The 25134-nt window shown below is 31.0% G+C and overlaps 1 protein-coding gene across 3 annotated transcripts in view; it reads left to right on the forward strand.

Moving 5' to 3' along the window:
• Positions 1–23: 23 nt before the first annotated feature.
• Positions 24–25134, forward strand: part of LOC134725588 (CCR4-NOT transcription complex subunit 6-like) — an 83030-nt gene continuing 57919 nt past the window's right edge. For 2 of the 3 annotated variants that reach the window (XM_063589535.1, XM_063589536.1), the window contains exons 1-5: positions 24–134; positions 4876–5007; positions 7768–8031; positions 8443–8541; positions 11914–11928. In XM_063589535.1, the coding sequence (XP_063445605.1) occupies positions 4884–5007; positions 7768–8031; positions 8443–8541; positions 11914–11928 (502 nt within the window). In that variant the 5' untranslated portion in view covers positions 24–134; positions 4876–4883. The remainder of the gene's footprint in view (positions 135–4875; positions 5008–7767; positions 8032–8442; positions 8542–11913; positions 11929–25134) is intronic. The other variant, XM_063589537.1, reaches the window with a different exon arrangement.

Raw genomic sequence — 25134 nt, forward strand, 5'->3', positions numbered from 1 at the left:
TTAACCAATCAGAAAAGACGTAACAAATGCAGTTTGGATAAATCGGAAGCCATCTTGCTTGGATTTTCGAGAAAATTTGTCAGCTGTGAAACAGAAAAACAATTTTCCTTTAGTTCTTGAATGTTTCAATGAAGGTGTGACAATTATAAACTGTCAATTCTCTTTTCTAATGTTAAGATTTATACTCTTCATACATAACACTTTAAAAATTGCTGTAATTACATGATATTTCACTAGATACTCAGATCACAGTTGAGTGTTATCCTGATAAACTGTCTTCAAATATTTAATCAAGACAAGATCTTGAACTCACTGGGTTCCCAATTTTTATTGGAAAATGACGCAGTCATTGTTCCATTACTGCCGACCTGAACTTCATTACATTTCTCCGCCTACCGCGCTTGGTTTTGTATTTACTATTTCCCATACAAACTGGAATCTGCTTGTGTTATCATTATGCATGATCATTGTCTAGTAATCAGCCAGGAACCAGTTTACACTCGGTTTCATATTTACTATTTTACAAACCAACTGGTTTCTGCTTGTATTCCACTACACTTGAACAAAGTGTTTTAGTTTGACGGGAACCAGTTTAGAATTTGTAAACTACAAAACGTGATCGGTTATTGTTCATTCCGTTTTGGTGTTTCATACCGACTTATATGGTTTGAATAAGCTTAAGACCCTTCAAACATTAATGTGATAGGTATATTAAAGACTGTTAAAAACCTTATGTACACATCACTTGTCCGTCCGGTCGTCGAATACTCTTCCCCTGTCTGGGATCCATACAAAAAACAACACATCACTCAGGTTGAGCAGGAACAGCGTAAGGCAGCCAGGTTTGTCTTCAATGATTATAAAGATAGATCACCTGGAGCAGTTTCAAATTTAATAAAATCATTGGAATGGGAAAATTTAGAATTAAGAAGGAAAAAGGCTAGATTAACTATGCTGTATAAAATAAATTGGGGGTTAGTTGAAGTTCCTAAGGACAACTTAACAATTTCTGATAGACGCACTAGGGGGAAACATAAATTTAGGCAAATATCCACAAATAAAGATTTCTATAAATTTTCATTTTATCCTCGCACTATTTCGGACTAGAACTCATTACCTGAAGCAATAGGTAAGTCTGACACCCTGGAATCCTTCAAAAGTGGCATATCCACTCTAACACTTGAAGGATCCACAGCAACTTATTAAACTTTGAAGCCACTGTACATAATGTATATATGTTATTGATAATGATTTTTCTTTGTCATATTATTTTTAAATTAAGTCCATATGTACATAGCACACAAGTTCCGGGAAGTTTTACACTCCTACCTAGGAGTCTACTCCCGTATTCGGAAGAAGAAGAAGTTTTACAAAAGGATTGAACTGTTAAACTTTCAAAGTCATACTATAGTGATATCTGTCATGTACGATTTCCACTCTCACCAGGTAATTTCTTCTTTTACACATGCTTTTGAAACTTCCTGTTTAAACATCGCAAGTTTTAAAATTGCTTTTTGAGTGAATTAAACTTATTTTAACAATCATGAAGCGTTCCAGAATCATTTTAAAGCAGTTTCTTCTTCTCTTTGAGGATGGAAAATAGGTTTTCTCAAGAAAATACTGCAAACGATCGCAGAGGAATTGAAACATACAAGTCAAGTCGGCACCTGGTTAAATTGGCATCTACTCAAATCGGCACCTATTTGACGTCGATTCGGCATCCAATAATATTTGTTATAATATTTTCTATTCAATTAATTAATTACTGTTACCAAGTACAAAGTGAATATGTTGTTGTGTATTTAGGTAAACAACGAAACGAAAGTGAATATGTTGTTGTGTCTAACGGTAAAAAACGAAGCCCTTACCAAAGCTGTTGTTTTAACAATAAGACAATTATTAAAATAAAATGGAAAACTATGAGTCCCTTTCAATAAATCAAACTTTCATGCCAAATAATTATCAAATTTAAGGTGTTTTTTTTCAGTAAAGTTTAAACAGCATTAAACCAACAATCCTGTAAAATGCTCAACTGGTTAAAATAATGCAGAAAAATATCCAATATCTCATGTATTAGTCCAAATAATTATGACGTCTGGCAAGGCTATTTTAAATTTTTTTCTGGGACATTCGTAGGAAGGCGTCCCAGCAGGGTTTCCCCTGGGTCAATTATTTTTTTTGCCACCTCTTTCGCCAAAGCAATATATTTTTGCCACTCTATTATTTTTTTCGCCAAGTAACACAAATATTTATCTTTTAAAATTTTCCTTTTTTTTCCAGCCCCCCCCTCAATAAGAAGTGTTTTTTTACAACAAAACGAAGCATCTTATCACTTAGTCCAAATAATTATGATGTCTTGAAAGGCTATTATATTTTTTTTCTTTGACGCCTTACATGTACTTCAACAGTCGAAGTCTGGTCGAAGTTAGGCGTCAAAGAAAAAAATTATAATAGCCTTTCAAGACGTCATAATTATTTGGACTACTTATCATTTAGAATTGATCCCTCGTGTAAGGTGTAGTCATTACATAGAAGGGTTACTCTCGTGCCAACCTTTTGAATAGATTTCTTCATAAGAACAGTTTTCTTTTCTAGACCATCGTAAATAACTAAGTAAAACTATATGCTTGAAACTCGTGTGTAACTGAAACTACTATGAAGTACCCACTCAAATCAATGATCTGTATGAAAGTTAAATAATAAAGGTTTAAATCAGAGACCTTTCTTGCTTTTGAAAATTTTTCGTCATAACAACAGTTTTCTTTCTGGACTATCATTAAAAGAGGGAGAGGAAGCGTAAAATTTTTGCTTCAAACACGTGTGTCGCAAAGTGGTTAATTAATCCCTTTTGTGACATGTAACAGAAGCCATTTAACAATATCATTTTGTCATATCATACAATCAACACCTTTATTAATTAGTCCTTTGATGTCGATAGCTATGAATGCAATCAGCTGATTATTGATTTTCTGTCAAAATCGTAACGAGTTCAAGGTGAATTCCATGTTTTGTCTGAACGGTAAAGTCAGAGAAACCGAAAAAAGTAAATAAACAAGATGGCTGAAAATAAATTGTTATATATTTCTTTCGCCAAATTCTTTTGCCAATGACGAATTTTAATCGCCACAATTATTATTTTTTTCGCAAATTGCGAAAATGGCAACCGCCAGCGGAAACCCTGCGTCCCAGAAAAAAATTAACATAGCCTTGCGGTCATAGGAAGGTGTTCCAGAATAAAATTTAAAAAGCCTTGCCAGACGTCATAATTATTTGGACTACTCATATATATATTTATCATTAAAATTACACCAAAAAAGTCATTTAGTTGAGAAAAATAAATATATACAAAATGTACATGAACACCCAGAAATGTGAAAGTTAGTATTTAACTCTTTTTGCTTAAATACTGAAAAAAATTCTGGCAACCCCTTTCTTATCTTTTTGCTTAAAAAACTGTTAAAAATATATTTTTACATGGGTGACGAATTGACTATATCAGGTGTCGATTTTAACCAGGTGCTGATTTGTCCAGGTGCCAATTTAACTAGGTGCCGGTTTGACTTGAATTCTTTATAATAATATAATAATAATAACTCTTTATTTAAAGAGGGTTACACAGTTAGCTATAAAGCTAATCTTCCCTGAGGCCCTCATGAAATACAATGAAATATAACAAACAATTACAAAATATCAAACAGACACACATACATGAAAAATGAAATAAAAAATTGTCATGAAGTATACAATTTTCACAACAGGTAAAATTACAAATTCACATATGACATATATTTATAGTAATAACATCAACAATAACAAGTTTGAGTAAGTGTGTGAAAATAATTATGCATATAAAAAACACAGCTTCTTAATGTTCCAACCAGTAATTTTTAAAATCTTTTTTGAATGAGCTTGTACTTGATGTTGATTTTTTCAGGGATATTGGTAAATTATTCCATAAAATAGATCCTGAATATATAAAAGATCTTTTATAAAGCTCTGTTTTGGCTTTTGGAATTTGTAAATTTTTGCAAGAGGCATTTCTCAAACAATATTGCTTTATTTCTGGCATTTCTTTAAATTTTTCGGTGAGATATACAGGGGCTTCATTTTTACGGCATTTCTGCATCAACACTGATTTGTGGTATGAGATTCTGTTCACTACTGTCATCCATCCAAGCTGTTTAACATTATAATTGATTTCAAATAGTCAGCAGATATACACATTGTGTTATAGAAAGCCCTTAGATTTACCTATGGCTATTGTTTGTTTTTAACAACACAAAATACACTTAAAAGAGTCATTAAACAACTTCATGTTTTACAATGTAATTATATATGCTTCATTCTTGCATAACTTGAGAATCTTAAAAGCGCCAACCCTACTATTCCCAACACTTGTTTGAGTTCTCATTTCATTCATAATACTTGTGTTGCATACCATCGCATTTGCATAATTTTATGGGGACTACAAACCATGGCTTAGAAAGCATAATTAATTTGTAGTTGGTAGTCCAACTGAATAGAGAATTTCTTCATGATTTTATAACTGTTTACCGAAAAATAGGTTCCTTAAGTAGCAATTGCATGTAGAACTGTCGATGCCAATCTAAGAATTTGAAAAATTATGTACAATTCTTTATACATGTTCACACATTCACATGATATAAGCTAATTATAACACTTGCATATATATGAAGTTCACATCACAAGAAGGTTTCAGAACAAATAAAATTTTACAAAATAAAATCCTCCCACCTGCCCCATTTTTTTCAAAACTTTGGATGAAAATCTACTAATTAATTTTAGTTGGCCTAATATGAAAGTAATTTTTTTATATTATACATGTATTATAGTTCTTAATTTTTCTGTTTTCAGGTGTTCAAATGCAAAAAAAGGATAAATATGATAAACATGACTCACCAGTTCCTAACCGTGCCAATACATTCATGTCAGCTGAGGATTTAGCATCTGGTAAAAAGTCAGTATGGTACGAGTTAGAGATAAATGGTAAGTTAGGGTTTTAAAAATCTTAGTAAATTGAAGTAAAAATTATGAAATTGAGTAAGTGATAAATGGTTAGTTAAGGTTGTTTTTTTTAAGTTTTAAAGGTTGAAATAGCAAGACTAATGCATGCTGTTTCCTACATCAGCATCAACAATATAAGCAGTGATTTTGCTAGCGCTCGTCACTTTCGTATTTTACGAAAAGGTTTTCGAAATGACGAAAATATTTCATATCAATTTCGTCGCTTAAATTTGGAAAGTGTAAAAATATTTACACATCAAATTACTTGAATTCTACCTGTCTTTATGTTTCTGACAAGTTTATGACCCTCAGGTAATTAACGTTTACCAAAGGTGTTAAAAGTTGTGATGACAAGTAATCCGTCTATCGCCAATCAGATGGGTCACTAATCCCTTAATTATCATTATAAAACCTCATAAATGACCATCATAATAATCTATTTAAGTTAAATCAGTCAGTCAGCATTTCATTTTAATCATTTCTCACAGTTCAGTCGTATTTTTGTCATTTGAACAAAATTGATAAACTTCCCGGGCATTTCAACTTTATTTTTATTTCAATATTTTCCTTACGATCATAACTTGCAGTTTGCTTGTCGTAGTTTCGTCATTTCAACGTATTTTCGTCATACTTTATATAAATGTTCATCAAAAACTTTCGACAACTTCGATTAAAAAGAATGAACTTTATTCAAAACGTAAATATTTTCACTTGCAAACAGGTGCTTCCTGTTCTATGCATTGCGCATGCGTAAAAGTTTGTAGATGAATCCGGTTTTATTCTGAAATTATTATTCAATTGTCACTTTCCGTTTTCATTTCATTTCGTTTTAAAATCGAAAGTAAACGTGCTCTACAGTCTACAGTCATTAGAATAGTCACATTAAGTATAGATGCAGATCCTTCTATCCAATAATAAAGAAATTGATTCCAAATAGATATTAAAACGTATTTTCAAGGATATAAATGATTGTGAAGTGAAAAAGTCGTTACAAGTTCATTTGTGCAGTGGTTAAAAAATAGAGGCACCCAACTTTTGTTGATAAGGGGTGTGCCCTGAAAATAACTGAAGTGAAGTTTTGACCATATTACCAGATCCCTGTTCTTATCTTCATATCTTAGCATCACATCAGTCAATTCATTCAATATTGCCAATAACTGCCTACATTAGCAATCCTAAAGTCTTCAAAGATCCTAGACTAGTCCTTGAAGGACTTGGACATATATGTATAGCTAGTTTGATAAACATCCTAGATCCCTTGCTTTATAAAAAAATTAGGCTGATTTTTATCACGTGCAAAAGTGACTAAAGCCCTCAAAATCCTAGCTGAAACCCTGAATATAAGTTTGTGATTAGTTAAGTCTATAGTAATTATATTAGGTATTGGTATACAGTTGTGTATGCATTGGCACCTGTCATTCCATTGGCAACAATTCTGCATCTCAGGATTCCCTCAGTTATGGTCTATAGAAATTGAAATGTAGCATAATTACATGTTAAAGTAAAAGTTGGTATGCAAATGTATTGTGTTTGCAAATCACGTTACCATGAATATTATTTAGTTTCATTATCTCATGGTTTGTGCATTGATTTTGAAAAGTTTACAAGTAGTAGCTAGTTTGTATTTAGGTTTGTTTAAAAGGAGCAATTTATGATTAGTCAATGGTATTTGGTATGCAGTTTATAAGAATTAAATTAAATAAAAAAAGTTATAAAATTTGTGTTTTCATGATCATAGCTAAAAAATGTAATTATAAGTATCGAACGCTTCTTTTTGTAACTTCGTAGGGTTGTAAAAGCTTTGACCGTGCACACATTTTAGAATGAAGTGCTTCTGCACTTCATACAAAATGTACTTCAGTCAACACTTTTACACCCTAATGAAGTTACAAAAAGAAGCATTCAATTCTTAATTGACTTTGAATGATTTGAATCACATTTGCATTATACTATCAAAGTTATAATTCGTGAAACACATCTTTGTGTCAACAGTTTATATTTTACAAAGGTAAACATATCTCAGACTCTGTGTTAACCATGTTAACAGTTTATTTAATATATTTTTGCAATTTGAATATTTATTATTAAGTTATTTGTAGCAAATTTTGATTTTGATTGTTTCACACATATATATAAAGTATACATGTATCTTATTTATTCATTTACTTTGTTTAACACAGTCAGAGTACATGTATTATTGTGTTAAAATGGTCCAGCTACTTTGAACCCATTTGAACATAATTTAGCACATGCAATTATGTTCACTTTTCTTATTAAACATAATGAAACATGTGCACCAACACAATGTTTGGGTACTGAATTGCAAAATTTTAAATAAAAATATCTCCTCAGCTTCAAAGCCAAGCTAAAAGATAAAGTTCCTTTTAACACAAAAGAAACTGCATGGTAGAATCCTGCAAGTGTTCTATAACAAAACAATCTATGAAATAAAAAAAAAAGTGTTTAAGATACTAAAAATAATTTGAAAACAAAACTTCATACATATTTTTTTGTAAAATAAAAATTAAATGTTTAAAACGTGTCCAGGTGTAGACACTATACCCAATCCTCAATTACTTGAAACTTGTGCAGTTATCCAGTTACCTTATATACCAACTCTCTGTTATAAAAACATCGCACAATCTTTGAAACTCACTCTGCATAATACATTTCCAATTGTGATCTATTACAACTGTCTATTACAATTAATGCTTCTCAAAATGTTTCTATTTCATTTTTAAGGTGTAGTCAGAAATTTAAGTCCAGACTTATTCAAGTTGAGTCATCTGACATCATTATACCTCAATGGCAACAGTTTGTCTAGGATCCCGTGTGAGGTTAATAAGCTGGTCCATCTTGCCTACCTAGATCTGTCACACAACAAGCTACGCAGCCTGCCATCAGAATTGGGAGATTTAACGATGCTTAGAGAACTTCTACTGGACTACAATGCACTGCGTGTTCTTCCATATGAGTTGGGAAAGCTATTCAATTTACAGAATCTTGGTGAGTTTGAATGCCTTGCCTTGATAGAAGAGAGAGGTTGATTGTGTTCTTGTTAGTGAGTTCGTCCACATCCAGTTCAAGTTTGTTTTAAAGTAGATTTCTATGAAGTTGTAGTCATGTTAACTTAATTCATGTTAGATTGTAGTGTAAATTTAAAAAAATAAATAATGCAAGTTAGAAGAGAGGCAAAGTTTATTTCAAAGGGACATTAAAATCGTATGTCAAAAGTAAAACTGACAATGCCATGTCTAAAAAAAACAAAAAACAACAGACTAACAACAAAACAACAATACATATAGCACATCATAGAAAAATAAAGACCAAGCAAATTAAGATTTTGATTTTGATTTTTTGTTTACTTAATTCAGTAAAAGTGAGAATTTGTAGTTATTCATGTTTGTATACTTTCAGGACTGAGTTACAACCCTTTATCACCAGAGATAATGAGCATTTTCAACTCATCTAATGGCACACAGAAATTGCTTAGCTATATGTTGGACAATTTGGCTGGTAAATAATATAAATGATCATACATTATCTAGCTTGACAAATATTTGGATTACACTGTATATTTGACATCTTTCATTCAAACTCTGCAAAGCCACAATGAATCTGTCATTAAATGGTACAGTTCGGTTGAAATCCTTTGTCCATTTTCTAACAGTTGTGCTTGATCAAAGAGGTTGTTTAGATACAATCTTCAAGTCTTAACTAAGGGGCACAAACCCAGAACTTTAACCCTTTCAAACAGCTGGATAGTACCTCTGAAATGTGACCATTAGAAAGAATTTCATTTGAATAAAAAGGACCTGTCGTTATAAGAGGCACTTAATCCTCTAAATGATACACTAAAAGTCCATATAAAAGACTGTGAAAACGCTGAGTGATGAAACAAATTGCTTTCAATCTAAAATATTAATGGTAGGGCGACTGTCATATTGATTTGTTTGATTATAAACATGAATTATTTCCCTTAACATTACAATCACATAGAAACACTACATTTCCGGATTCCACTTCATAATTGTTACTATGAATTGTATATCAAAGATATTTTTAACTGTCGCAAACCAAAACATCCCAAATCTTATCATACAGCAAGGATTGATTTTTTCCATTAACTCAAAGATCTCAACATCAATTTAATGTATGATTTCAAACAAATCTTGTCAACTGATGGTTTATAATGATGTCCCTCAGTAAGACTAGTTGACTGCTAAGTCCCTATATATACCTTTATATGTCTGGAAGTACGTTTTAAAAGTGGTTTCTGTTCTCAAACTTGAATTTGCCTCAACCAAATATTATGAAACTTATGCACATTGCTTATTACCACAAATCTCGATTCATCAGTATTTTGATGGTGTCACTTTTGGAGCCTTGCCCTCTTAAAACATTACATGCAAGTGGGGGCATCACCTGTGTCATGTAGGCACATTCTTCATATATTTCCAAACGGAATCTTAAATACAGATTTGTTTTGCTGAAGTGCAAAATAGAATTAGTCAAATATACAGTATATAACCATAGATAAATAATTATGCTTTGATGGATTATTTATAAGCATGCAATTTAATTTTATTTAATGGCCTCCATTGTAAATGTCAAGCTAGATGTAATGAATTTATAGTTTCTTTGTTCAGTGTTAAAAATTGTTTATTGAAATTTTGGCTTACTTTTATTTTATGTTTTATATTATTTGCTCATTTATGTTCTAAGATTAACAAAGTCTTCATTCTCATAAAAAAAAATGATGCGGACACGAACAGCTCTAAAGTAGGACTAAATTTTCAGGCATGCTCCAGAATTATTTTTTTTCAAGTTTGAAATAAAAGAAAAATTGACAAAATTCAAATGAATGCAATACTAAGGATGTAGAAAAAAATCCTTACATATTAGGTTGTTAGGAACATTTCCATTGAAAAGAACTTTGTATTGGTCATTTATTTTTATGCCTTTCTGAGACTTTTTAGTCTAAGATCTTGAAATTACTTAATACGAAGTTTCATTGGTTGTAGACATGTCAGTGTTCTTCCCATCCTAATTTATCACAGTGCTACAGCATTTGTATGTTGTGCTATTGGGCAGACATCAGGGCTATATAATTACAGAAATTTAACAAGAAATTATTTTGAAGATTTTTAGAAAGATTTTCACTCTTTCTGCATGTTCTGACATGTTATTGTCTGAGTCTCAACTGTCAAAAGGCAGTAGTAAAGTATTATTTAAAGTCAATATTAACAAAGGATTGCACAAATTTTAAATAGCATTTAATGATTTTTAGAAACAGCAGTAGTGTCAACATATAAATAGAAGTAGTTGAAGGGAGATAATTTTCATAGGACTAAAGCCAACAATGTTAAATCTTACATTTATATATGTACTATTTTTGGTTGCAATAATTCAATAATATTGCAAGTTATCTCACATAATCAGAACTATCTTTTAAATTTTCAATTTGCAACAAAAAGACTTTATTTATAACCTACTTTCATGACTAGAAATGAATAAGGAAAATCGTTATTCTGTAAAAAAAAAAAAAAAAAAAAAATAGACAAGAAGAAACATTGAATATTTGTTACCATTGATATGAATGTGTCTCTAATAGCATACATATATTTTTGATGGAAAGGGTAATTATTTTTCCTTTGACATAAAATAATTAATATTCATTGTTCATGTAAATTGTAATTTGAAAGATGTATAATAATCTCTTTAAAATGGAAAAATAAAGAAAAAATATTAAATTTGTCATTTAAGTCTGCTATGTGTCAGTTTATTATGAATTTGTAAATTAAATGTATAATTACTTTTTTTACACAAATAGAAATGTATATGCATTTTAATTGTAGATACTAAATTTAACGAAAATTTCAATTATTTCAATTTTAATATGTTAATTTATATGTATAAGATGCCGTTCTCCTTGAATTTATTTTAATATAACCAAAAAGACAGTACAAATCTTTCATCACGTCGTAACTGTGAAAGGTGAATCAGTCTTATATCCCACATTTACCACAGCGCTATAAAAAAAACCTTGGGGAGAACACTGATTGTGTCAAGGAGAAGATTTGTTAAATGCACATCTATTCTGACATTTTTTTCTGAATAAACCTGCCTCTTTAAAGTGCCTCTAACATCCAAATTGGAGGTGAGTAATCCTGAAGATGTTATCTGACTATTTTATCCCTGGAATATTGTTCTGGAAAGGCATGAAAATAAATAGATATATGTTACAAATGTTACTCATTCATTAAACACTACTCTACAACACCCTTACTTACACATGGTTCATGTTGGCCAATTTTAATGTTTAAAAAAAAAAAAAACTTTTAAACACTTAGTGTTGCCTGAAGGCATCTCATTGGTTTAATTATAAATGAAGTTTTTAGAAAATAACTACCACAGCTCATATTTGTATGCTTTTCCATTTGATGTGTGTATGGACTTTACACTTTTAATACATTTCTCCCAAGTTAAATTTTTATTTTTCTTATGAACAGGATAGTCAGCATCTCTTACAGTTACTTAAATTAAAAGTTTATTTATCTGTTCAAATCTTACATACATTTTTGTATCTCTAAAATATTTTTAAAAAACCCAGACTTATTTGTTCTGTAGATTTTTTGAAACAATATGTCACCAACTTCTTATGTTTCTGTAGAACAAAACAGTAATGCATTGGCGACATATTGTTTCAAAAAATCTTTGCTGAAATTAGTGGTATGTACAGTACATGCATTATTATAGTATACATCTTGCAATATAGTTAAACTTTTATGGGTTGTGTGAATGTACACTATTGGTAGAGTTTTGTAGAGTAGTGTTTCTATTTTTCATGTTCATTATACCAATATTTTCCTTCCATTTTCCTTACAGTATCCAACACATCATGTAAGTACAACCATTGTCACAGATTAGCAAGCGAGTATACATTTTATTTTATACTTCACAAACATCCAATCTATGTTGTTTAATATGAAATGTGGGGTTATGGTATTGCTAGTGTAGTCACACATGTTCACTTCAAAAGCAATTTATAAAAACAATTGTAGTTTGTTGTGTTTTCACATTTGAATTATAAAACCAAGCGAATATTATAGCTGTATATAAGATGGTTCAAAGGAGTTTAGAATGATTTATATTTTATGTTGTTTACTGAAATTGGCAGGTTTTTGTTGAAGAAAAAAGAAGATTTACAGAGGTAACTCTCTGGAACAGAAAACTGATCAAATATGAGAGGTGACTTTTTGATTCAGGCCCGAAATGCATATGTATTATTACTATAGTGGGACAAAATGAGGGTGACTCAATAAGACAAGTTTTTCGCCTGATAGCAAGTTTAACTTTATCTGATTATTTTTTAGAAAGTGTAAATAATAATTCTCTAAAAAGATATATGATCATAATTTCATTAGTTTAATACATTACTTTATCACCCATAATTTTCCTTGAGACTTTTGTTTTAACCGAGTGTAATGGTCTACAGTGTATACACATGATGATAATATGTAGAGTTATTTCATTAATTAATCTCTCTTCATTTTAAAAATTATTAAGTCATTTTGCTAGTATATAACTTAAGAAATGGACTGCAGATTTAAATGATACCTTAAATTTATGTCTTCAGGCTTCATTGGGCCATTGCATGCATATTACTTCCTGCTGAAAATCACTCTGTCTCTGGGTATCAAGGTTCTTTTGATTAGAATGATAATTATGAACTTGTAGAAAACATTGCTTATAAAATAAAGTAATTAAAGAATGTATAACAGACAGACAGACATTAGAGCCTTTGGCTTGTAGTTCTGTTGGTTATTTATTGATTATGATACTAAAATGTTGTAGTATTATACATGGGAAGATCTGCAATCAGTTCAAGCAGGGGACATAATTCATGTTGCCTTGAAGAAGTATAGAAGATTAGCTCTAGTTATATTTTACAATAGTTGGTTGAAAAAAATTTAACAGAATAATTGTGTAAAGATACTTTAATAGTTGAAAAAATTTACAGTAGTTTGTAAATCAAAACAAAATTACCTACGGTTAAATAAATATTGATGTTAAAGTTTTCTAATTTTTTGTTATTTATATTAAAGGTTTGTAAATGATGAAACATAATATTGCTTGTTTACAGTAAAGATAAAATCATAAGTAGCTTAAGTCCAACTTTCAATTGCAGTAATTTTAAAATAAATTTCCTTATAAATATTGACTTATGAATACAAATATGACATACTATATGATTTTTATGACCTATTTCTTTTCCAAAGTTTATGGGATATCAAGAGGGAGACAATCTTCTTGATTTATGGTGGGTTTCTGTTCTCTAACTTAAGTTTGCCTCAACCAAATGATATGAAACTCATATAAAACACTTATGACCATAATATGCAGATCAAGTTAGTATTTTGGTGGTGTCACTTTCACTGTTCCTTTACATATGGTAAAATTGCAGAATTTTGGTTTCCGTTCTCTAACTTAAGTTTGCTTCAACCAAATGTTAACATCTTGTACATAATACTTTTTACCACAAAACTCAGCTCGAGTACAAATTTGGGTAGCAGCGATATCACTTTTACCATTTCTCAGTTATGTCCCTTTATAACTTTACATGATTACAAGGTGGGGGCATCATCTGTGCCCCATGGAAACATTGAATGATTCCCTTTATATTTGTTCTCTAAGACATGACCTTGGTCTTTTTCTGTGATTAGGTAAATTGGTGATCCTTCATTTTTGGTGCTCCCTTTCTAGGCACTTTCTTTTATACTGTACATAGACCTGACCGAATTGCTTTGTTATGAAAGACGCAAAGGTCATTGGAGATGGACAAGAAAAAAATAAGAAAAATGATGCATACATATTTGTTAAAATAGTAACGGAGAAAATAAGGTTGTTTACACATTGAGTTGAAACATTGTTTTTTTATGTGTTTATTACAGAAAGATTTATAAATATGATGTTGTAATTGATGAAAAATGTGACATTGAACTGTAGGAACTTGACTATGTTATCCCCTGGGGCTGAAGTTATAAGTACATATAAATGTCCAGCGGTATAATACTGTTTACCTGTCAGACGATGTGTCGCTGGTCATTAGACTTAAGGTCAATTGGGATGCTATGGTTGATGATAACCAAGGATGCATTTATACAATTGCTTAGTATAATTGATATGTAGTTTGGATGATCCAATTCTGGCAAATGTCACATGATGGGTGTTTCGTTTCATTGTCAACATTTAAATGAGTGTAATTAGATGTCTGGAAGGGACTTGTGTAATTCATTTGACAAATTTTTTTATTGAACATAATAGCTGTTTTTATCTACAGTTTTCTTGTCTGTTTTCACTTACATTTTGTTACTTCATGAAAGTGATTAAAACTAAGTACAAGTTTTTTTTTAATATTTTTTTCGATTTTTTTTTTTTCTGTTATAATTAGCTTTTAAGAAATAAGTAATCAGGATCATCAACCATACAACTTTAACCTTTGAAAGTTAATTTATGACCAGTAATAACCCAAGAACCAGATGACTGACTGCGAAGCTATTGGTCAATTGATTACAATTTATCATAATAATGCTTGGGGCCCACTGAAACCATTTTCCAATGAACTTTTGAATTATTTTTTCTTCAAAAAAACATTTCTCGACATTAGCCTTTAGGAAATTAGATACCAGAATCTTCAACTATACAACTCTCAACCTTTAAAGTATTAATTTATGACCAGTGATTACCTAAGAACAAGATGTCTGACTGCAAAAACTGAAACCATTTTCCAATGAACTTTTGAATTATTTTTTTCTTCAGAAAAACATTTCTCGACATTAGCCTTTAGGAAATTAGATACCAGAATCTTCAACTATACAACTCTTAACCTTTAAAGTATTAATTTATGACCAGTGATTACCTAAGAACAAGATGTCTGACTGCAAAAACTTTCATTGATTGATTGATTACATTTTATTCCTACTAAATGTTAGTGACCAATTGAAACCTATTTTCCAATGAACTTGGTGATTTTTTATAATCAACATTTTTTTATATAAGTCTTTAAGGAATAAGATGTCTGGATCATTCACCAGATAACTAACCTTTAGAATATAAATGTATGACCAGTAGGTATCATATTACATGAACAAGATGACTGACTGTCAAGGCAATGGTTGATGGTTACATTTCCCCCCTGTTTAATGTTAGTGACCATCTGAAACCTTTTTCCAATGAACTTGGATTTTTTGGTTTAAAAAAAGTCTGGACATTATCCTTAGGGAATTAAGATGTCAGGGTCCTCCACCATACAACTTAAACCTTTGAAATATAAATTGATGACCAGTAGATACCCAAGTACGAGATGTCTGACTGCCAAGGCATTATTTGATCGATTACAGTTTTTACGAACTTATTGTAAGTGACCCTCTTGTTTCCATTGAACTTGGATGGGTTGTTTTTTTGTGAAAATATTTCTGGACATTTATCCTTAGGGAATTGAGATGTTAGGATCCTCCACCATACAAATTCAACCTTTGAAATATAAATGTATGACCAGTAGGTATATTATAACCAATGAACTTGTTGAATTTTTTTTTGTAAAAACATTACTGGACATTATCCTTAGGGAAGTATGGTGTCAGGGTCTTCCACCATATAACTTCAACCTTAAAGATATATATTTTTGCCATTAGTTACCCTAGTACAAGATGACCGTGTTCATGTATGGCTGTAGTTGCATTTATCTCTGTGTCAACAGTTGACAATGGACCCTTTTACTACATCTAGGAAGTTTAATTTTGGTCTGATTGACTTACAGATCTGAAGTTCAGGCCCTTGATTTTCCCAGGAATTTCAGATTAATAGTTGTGTAGGTAGCAATACGTTACAAGAAATGTCATTTCTTTGATTAAGACAGCATGTGTATATACCAAAAAATCCCTATCAACTATATATTATAAAATTGTGTCTTAAATTAAGACAAAATTGTAATTAAATTTATTTGTTGAAATTAAATGATCAATCATGCTGTCCATTTTCTGGAATGTGAAATCAACAAATATCTACTAAATCAAACATTTATAGTGCTTTTCTGTGGTTTAACCACAAATACATCCTAAAAGAATTTCATAACTACGTAAAAAGCATTTTTGAATCCAGTAAGACTAGTAGTTATTAAATGCTATTAAAATTGTCTAATACTCCACTAGCAACCCCTTCAAAGTTATGGAGACAATAACCAACGTCTCTTTTCACGAAAAGTCTAATGATCACTTATGATCAAATTGAGTAAGTTATACTGAAATGTGTGATGACTTACAAGCAAATTCACTCTTGAAAAGATTTTTTGTGAAAAGAGCAGTTTTTATACGACCGCAAATTTTGAAAAAATTTTAGTCGTATATTGCTATCACGTTGGCGTCGTCGTCGTCGTCGTCGTCCGAATACTTTTAGTTTTCGCACTCTAACTTTAGTAAAAGTGAATAGAAATCTATGAAATTTTAACACAAGGTTTATGACCATAAAAGGAAGGCTGGTATTGATTTTGGGAGTTTTGGTCCCAACATTTTAGGAATTAAGGGCCAAAAAGGGCCCAAATAAGCATTTTCTTGGTTTTCGCACTATAACTTTAGTTTAAGTGAATAGAAATCTATGAAATTTTGACACAAGGTTTATGAACACAAAAGAAAGGTTGGGATTGATTTTGGGAGTTTTGGTTTCAACAGTTTAGGAATTAGGGGCCAAAAAAGGGCCCAAATAAGCATTATTCTTGGTTTTCGCACAATAACTTTAGTTAAAGGTAGCAATAAACAGTTAGGAAAAAATACTAAAATTTGCCTTTATGAATTTTACCATCCCCTTTTTAATGCTTTCTTGCAATATCAAGCTTACTGTTTGTGTCATATATGGGAATATGTATGTAATCAGAACCTTCCATAGATTTTATTTCCAGTATATAAAATGGCAAAATATAATTTCTTTTTGGTGTATCCATGGCAACAATCTGCATTTCTTTGTTATAAAATATTGCAAAAAGGGGGGAAAAGATGTCACATATTCCCCCAAAATTTGGCTAAAAGTCGAATTTCAATCGCTTGAAGTAATACCTTTTCTGAAACTGTGTACCTATATCATTCAGCAAATCCAATGAAAATCATATGTCTTTCATCTCATTTTTTTGTAAAATTGCGTCAAAAACTTCGTGTAGAAAAAGAGTGTTTGTAAACAGTACAATAATATCTTAATATTTTATGATGTATTTAAATGAGTAGTAATTGTTGCAAACTCCATTAGAATATTTTAATTGAAATTAGTTTTGGAATAAGGGAAAGGGGGATGTGATTAAAAAATTGGGTTCAATTTTTCTCATTTGAAATTTCATAAATAAAAAGAAAATTTCTTCAAACATTTTTTTGAGAGGATTAATATTCAACAGCATAGTGAATTGCTCTAAGAGAAAACAAAAATTTTAAGTTCATTTGAATACATTCATTCTGTGTCAGAAACCTATGCTGTGTCAACTATTTAATCACAATCCAAATTAAGAGTGGAATCCAGCTTGAATGTTGTGTCCATACTTGCCCCAACCGTTCAGGTTTCAACCTCTGCGGTCGTATAAAGCTACGCCCTGCGGAGCATCTGGTTTTCATACTATTGTGTTGTGAAAAATTGTCTACAAGCTCTTTACTTATATTTGAGTAGAAACACTTATATTTGATGCAAAAATTGCACTTTAACTTTTAGAATATACTTACTTGTCAATTGTTTACCTTCTCTGATAGAGATTCTGTTTTGTTTTTTTATTTCTACTGGACATCAGCCTGCTCAGATACTATAAGCAATAGCAATATGTAACTCTATTTGGTGCAAATTTTAGTATTTTTTCCTAACTGTTTATTGCTACCTTATGGCATACTTACCAAGCTCAGAATTGTATAATTTAAGACTTTTCATGCCACAAATCTATTGATATTTAGATTCAAAATCAACTTCTGAGTAAATTAAGTGTTTAAGAATGACAATATGTGTCAATTTTATTGTTTACAGTCCTTAGCAACCAAAATTAGACATTTTGACACTAGGCGTATATTTGTACTCTATCGACTTAACTCTTGCTTCTGATGGATTGGGCTGCATGTAGTAACCTAAGTATTGAACGCATTGATTTTTTTCTTGGGAATATATCAAATTATTGTTTTTATCAAGATTTCATGTTACATTTTGGCATATATTAAATGTATATTTAAATCAGATGTAAGAAATTGATTCCCTATCACCAAGTTTTTTAATCAAGTCTTTGGTATGCAATAAGCATAAAGATTAACCTTTTTATGCTTGAAATTGCTAAATGTTGTACAATGTTGCATCATCAGAGATCTTATTATGATATTCAACATTAAAAAACCTACAAAAGAGGTACAGTTTTTAAGATTTGGCTAAAAGTTGAGGTAGAGACAAGATTTTACACTTTGACTTGGCACCGTTCTTAAAAATCTGTTTTTGTCGCGTTTCAGTGTCAACTGCTAACCTTCATAAAATATTCATTACTCAACCAATTTTCAAAAATAAAAGGCCATTTTACTCGTAATAGCTAGCAGAACTCAGAAAATAAGTTAAAAGGGAGAATTTGAAAAAAATATTTACTATTAAAAGGTAGCAATACACAGTTAGGAGTTTAGTTTCGCATTATGGCCCCTGTGGATTTTTTAAATAGGAAAGTTATTGTGTAATAAAATTCATTTTTAGACAGATGAGTGCTAATTTAGCCTTCAAAGATGGTTTATAAGAGCATTAAGACTATTTTTTACATGTTTTATGGGCTGTTTTCTGTTTGACAGTCCGTATTTTCATAGCTTGACCGGTTATCGGTCCAGAAATTAATGTACTGTTTACAAACACTCTTTTTCTACACGAAGTTTTTGACGCAATTTTACAAAAAAATGAGATGAAAGACATATGATTTTCATTGGATTTGCTGAATGATATAGGTACACAGTTTCAGAAAAGGTATTACTTCAAGCGATTGAAATTCGACTTTTAGCCAAATTTTGGGGGAATATGTGACATCTTTTCCCCCCTTTTTGCAATATTTTATAACAAAGAAATGCAGATTGTTGCCATGGATACACCAAAAAGAAATTATATTTTGCCATTTTATATACTGGAAATAAAATCTATGGAAGGTTCTGATTACATACATATTCCCATATATGACACAAACAGTAAGCTTGATATTGCAAGAAAGCATTAAAAAGGGGATGGTAAAATTCATAAAGGCAAATTTTAGTATTTTTTCCTAACTGTTTATTGCTACCTTTAACTAAAGTTATTGTGCGAAAACCAAGAATAATGCTTATTTGGGCCCTTTTTTGGCCCCTAATTCCTAAACTGTTGAAACCAAAACTCCCAAAATCAATCCCAACCTTTCTTTTGTGTTCATAAACCTTGTGTCAAAATTTCATAGATTTCTATTCACTTAAACTAAAGTTATAGTGCGAAAACCAAGAAAATGCTTATTTGGGCCCTTTTTGGCCCTTAATTCCTAAAATGTTGGGACCAAAACTCCCAAAATCAATACCAGCCTTCCTTTTATGGTCATAAACACTTAATTTACTCAGAAGTTGATTTTGAATCTAAATATCAATAGATTTGTGGCATGAAAAGTCTTAAATTATACAATTCTGAGCTTGGTAAGTATGCCATAAGGTAGCAATAAACAGTTAGGAAAAAATACTAAAATTTGCCTTTATGAATTTTACCATCCCCTTTTTAATGCTTTCTTGCAATATCAAGCTTACTGTTTGTGTCATATATGGGAATATGTATGTAAGGCCACACCAATTTGATTCCTTGTTCGACGGACCCGCCCGCACCTATTTTTTTCAAAACAGATTTTTTTTATTTTTATTATATTCCCGCTTCCCGCATCCGGAAATGAAATCATGTCCATTTCCCGCACCGTTTTTTTGTAAATATTATATAAAGATCTCAACATTTGTTTTTTTAAAATCACAGTCTAGCCTTTATATAACGATTTTATACCTATCAGCACACCACAACACTGTAAATATCTGCGAGAATATTTGTTTCAGCATGAAACCAATTTAATCCAAGCGGGAGTGCTCCGATATAAATAGAAATACCAGTACAGAACAAAACGTTGGTTTCTTTCCCCCTAACTTATATTCCCTTTAAATAAATGTTCGTTGTTAAAATAAAGTACACAGAACTTCTGAAGGATTTGCCTTCAACTGCAATTATAATGTATCATGGTAACGGTCATATCCGCTGCAGGTTTGTGCACCTGTCATTGTTGATTCACGGTTCAGCAGTTATCGTTTGTTGATGTGGTTCATTGGTATTTTCCCGTTTGGAAATATAATTTAGATCGTTGGGTTTCCTGTTCGAATTGTGTACAATACTAAGTTGTGGTCCCTTATAGCTTGATGGTTGGTCTTGATCAAAGTTCTGTGTAAAAGGCCGTACTTTGACCTATGTTTGTTATTATCAGGTTGGGACCAACCCTCCCTCAGACAAGAACCTTGAAGGGGTCATTTTACCATGTTTACTGTTGTAGAAAAGAAAATAGAAATACTAAGGATTTGTACAGTGCTACTATACAAAACCTTTGACAACTTAGAATTTTTTACCCTAAAAGAGGAGAAATACATTATATTTTAAACAACTTTTCTAAAGGAGGGATGGGTCCACTTATTTTGTATAATATTAAACTGTTAAAGTAAATGTGTTAACATGGATAAAGTCCAGGAATATTACAAAATTCTTGGACATGTTTTGACCATTTAATACCAAATATTATAGTTTTTTGGGAAAATAAAAGCCCTTTTGTACTTGAAGTGTTTTTACAAAAAAAAAATATTATAACTTATTTTGACCCCTCATAAAAGGGATATTCATAACAGGGATATTCATAACATTAAGGGGTTGTTCTGAACCTGATTATGACTTGGATGGAGAATTGTCTCATTGTCAGTCACACATACATACAGACCAGATTTAATTATTCAATTATTTTCTTGTTGAACAGGGAAAAAAATGTCAAGGTACAAGTGATAAATCAAGTTTTAATATAGTCAAAACCTACTATTTTATGTTTACAAAAAAAAAATATAATCGCTCGCCTTTACTTTTTAAGCTTCGCCTCAAAAATTTGCAAATTAAATATTTTTTTATTAAAATTTTCAAATCGCTCGCTCGCCCCAATTTTTGGAGTCCAAAAATCCGTAGAACAAGAAATTAAATTGGTGTGGCCTAATCAGAACCTTCCATAGATTTTATTTCCAGTATATAAAATGGCAAAATATAATTTCTTTTTGGTGTATCCATGGCAACAATCTGCATTTCTTTGTTATAAAATATTGCAAAAAGGGGGGAAAAGATGTCACATATTCCCCCAAAATTTGGCTAAAAGTCGAATTTCAATCGCTTGAAGTAATACCTTTTCTGAAACTGTGTACCTATATCATTCAGCAAATCCAATGAAAATCATATGTCTTTCATCTCATTTTTTTGTAAAATTGCGTCAAAAACTTCGTGTAGAAAAAGAGTGTTTGTAAACAGTACATTAATTTCTGGACCGATAACCGGTCAAGCTATGAAAATACGGACTGTCAAACAGAAAACAGCCCATAAAACATGTAAAAAATAGTCTTAATGCTCTTATAAACCATCTTTGAAGGCTAAATTAGCACTCATCTGTCTAAAAATGAATTTTATTACACAATAACTTTCCTATTTAAAAAATCCACAGGGGCCATAATGCGAAACTAAACTCCTAACTGTGTATTGCTACCAAAGTATATAGAAATCAATGAAATTTAAACACAATGTTTATGACCACAAAAGGAAGGTTGGTATTGATTTTGGGAGTTTCGGTCCCAACAGTTTAGGAATTAGGGGCCAAAAAGGGACCCAAATAAGCATTTTTCTTGGTTTTCGCACTATAGCGTTAGTATAAGTAAATAGAAATCTATGAAATTTAAACACAAGGTTTATGACTATTAAAGGAAGGTTGGTATTGATTTTGGGAGTTTTGGTCCCAACAGTTAAGGAAAAAGGGGCCCAAAGGGTCCAAAATTAAATTTTGTTTGATTTCATCCAAATTGAATAATTGGGGTTCTTTAATATGCCGAATCTAACTGTGTATGTAGATTCTTAATTTTTGGTCCCGTTTTCAAATTGGTCTACATTAAGGTCCAAAGGGTCCAAAATTAAACTTAGTTTGATTTTAACAAAAATTGAAACCTTTGGGTTCTTTGATATGCTGAATCTAAAAATGTACTTAGATTTTTGATTATTGGCCCAGTTTTCAAGTTGGCCCAAATCGAGGTCCAAAATTAAACATTGTTTGATTTCATCAAAAATTGAATAATTGGGGTTCTTTGATATGCCAAATCTAACTGTGTTGTGTATGTAGATTCTTAATTTTTGGTCCACTTTTAAAATTGGTCTAAATTAAAGTGCAAAGGGTCCAAAATTAAACTAAGTTTGATTTTAACAAAAATTAAATTCTTGGGCATCTTTGATATGCTGAATCTAAACATGTACTTAGATTTTTGATTATGGGCCCAGTTTTCAAGTTGGTCCAAATCAGGATCTAAAATTATTATATCAAGTATTGTGCAATAGCAAGTCTTTTCAATTGCACAGTATTGTGCAATGGCAAGAAATATCTAATTTCACAATATTGTGAAATAGCAAATTTTTTTTAAATTAAGAGTTATCTTTCTTTGTCCAGTATAGTAAGCAAGAAATATCTGCAAGAATTTTTTTTAATTGGAGTTATCTTTCTTTGTCCAGAATCAACTTAAATCTTTGTTATATACAATATACAATGTATATTCACTATTTTTACTACCAACTGATAAATTTAAATAATCTTTACCATTCAGTGATAACAAGCAGTTTTTTTACATCTTAATATTTTATGATGTATTTAAATGAGTAGTAATTGTTGCAAACTCCATTAGAATATTTTAATTGAAATTAGTTTTGGAATAAGGGAAAGGGGGATGTGATTAAAAAATTGGGTTCAATTTTTCTCATTTGAAATTTCATAAATAAAAAGAAAATTTCTTCAAACATTTTTTTGAGAGGATTAATATTCAACAGCATAGTGAATTGCTCTAAGAGAAAACAAAAATTTTAAGTTCATTTGAATACATTCATTCTGTGTCAGAAACCTATGCTGTGTCAACTATTTAATCACAATCCAAATTAAGAGTGGAATCCAGCTTGAATGTTGTGTCCATACTTGCCCCAACCGTTCAGGTTTCAACCTCTGCGGTCGTATAAAGCTACGCCCTGCGGAGCATCTGGTTTTCATACTATTGTGTTGTGAAAAATTGTCTACAAGCTCTTTACTTATATTTGAGTAGAAACACTTATATTTGATGCAAAAATTGCACTTTAACTTTTAGAATATACTTACTTGTCAATTGTTTACCTTCTCTGATAGAGATTCTGTTTTGTTTTTTTATTTCTACTGGACATCAGCCTGCTCAGATACTATAAGCAATAGCAATATGTAACTCTATTTGGTGTATGGAAATCAAAGATGGTAAGGAATATGTTTGCCTTACAAGGTTCATCTGACCTTGACCTCATTGGTTTAGGTTAAGTTTTGGTATATTTGTCCTTTTTTCAATTCTTCAATCAATGGTAAATTGTGTTTGATGTATAGATATTGATGTAGTACAGTATTCATGTCTGCCTGGCAGTGTTCATCTGGTCCGAGTACACAGTTATCGTCCTTTGATTTTCGTTGTTCACGAATATAGTCCTTAATGTGGACAGTGTGTTACTTGCCAATTTTTGTTATACCCCTTCCAAATTTAATTCTCCATGTTTTATGCCTCATATAGCAAGTTGGGGGGTGAAATGACACTGTAAAAAAATTTGGGTCATAAATATTTAGGTAAAGTAGTGATTAGGTCCAGCTGAAAAAGGTCAAAAATTAGCACTTCGGAAGCCTGTCAAAAGATTTCAAGACCCCCTTAACACAAAATTGTCCATATTTTGAGTTAGAGCTGATGAAGTTTTCTATAATTTTGATATAATTTGTCCCAAAAGTAGTACAACACACTGTAAAAATGTTATTGAGAAAGCGCAGGTGGGATTTTTTTTATTTACATTTATTGTCTAAAAGAAATGCACTACGAAATAACTGTGTACTCGGACCTAAGAGGTGAAATCAGGAAATATAGAATCTGTACTTTGGCAACTTCCCTGAATGATTTGATGGTGTCAATTTGTCAAATAGCATAAAACTAAAGGATTTAAACTTTTATTTGATAGAATTTCTGCAAAAATGACCAATTTTGGCATTATATGGTCAAAATAAGCATTTCATAGCTTTTTCAATTTTGATGCATAAGTGGCATTTTGACTTTCTAACTGACATGTTTTCATGTGTCAATTTTGGTGTTTCTATGATTTAATCCAGTTGTATAACTCATTTGTGAACTCTGAATTTACAGAAAAGAAGATTATCTCAGACAATATGAGCAAAGTGTGTTATATAAATGACCCTCATCTAACGCCCTGTTTGGATCAAGTTAAATGTGAGGAGCATGGTACATAAAAGTTGAAGTCCATAATAAAGACCTCACTAAATTTGTATAAAAAGCACTTATCAATGTCTTTTGTACCTGTTTCATTTCACATAATATCTTTCTTTACCTCTGTAGGATACCATGTGGTTCAAATATAAGCCTGTTGAGACTAAAATTGCATGCAAGTATTTCACTAAAAAGTGAAAAATCTTTGTATCAGACCATACTGTCTGCTCAAAAAGTTGAATGTAAGAGGCTTTTTGTGCTCAGATTCATTGTATCATGTCACTTGAGTATAGAAATGATAGAAAAGACACAATTTTTTATTCCCTATAGCTTCAATATGCATTTTTAAATGTAAATATGTGCTACGACCTAAATTGACCCTAAATTATTTTTAGTCATACTTGGCCTAAGACCCTTTTAAACTAATATGATATGTTATTTGTAAGTTTTCTTTCCATTTAAAGTACATTAAGTACATATGTAAGGATCATTTATAATCAAAAAGCTTCACAAATTTAAAATTGCT

This window comes from Mytilus trossulus, chromosome 7, assembly GCF_036588685.1.
Source record: "Mytilus trossulus isolate FHL-02 chromosome 7, PNRI_Mtr1.1.1.hap1, whole genome shotgun sequence".
NCBI lineage: Eukaryota > Metazoa > Mollusca > Bivalvia > Mytilida > Mytilidae > Mytilus > Mytilus trossulus.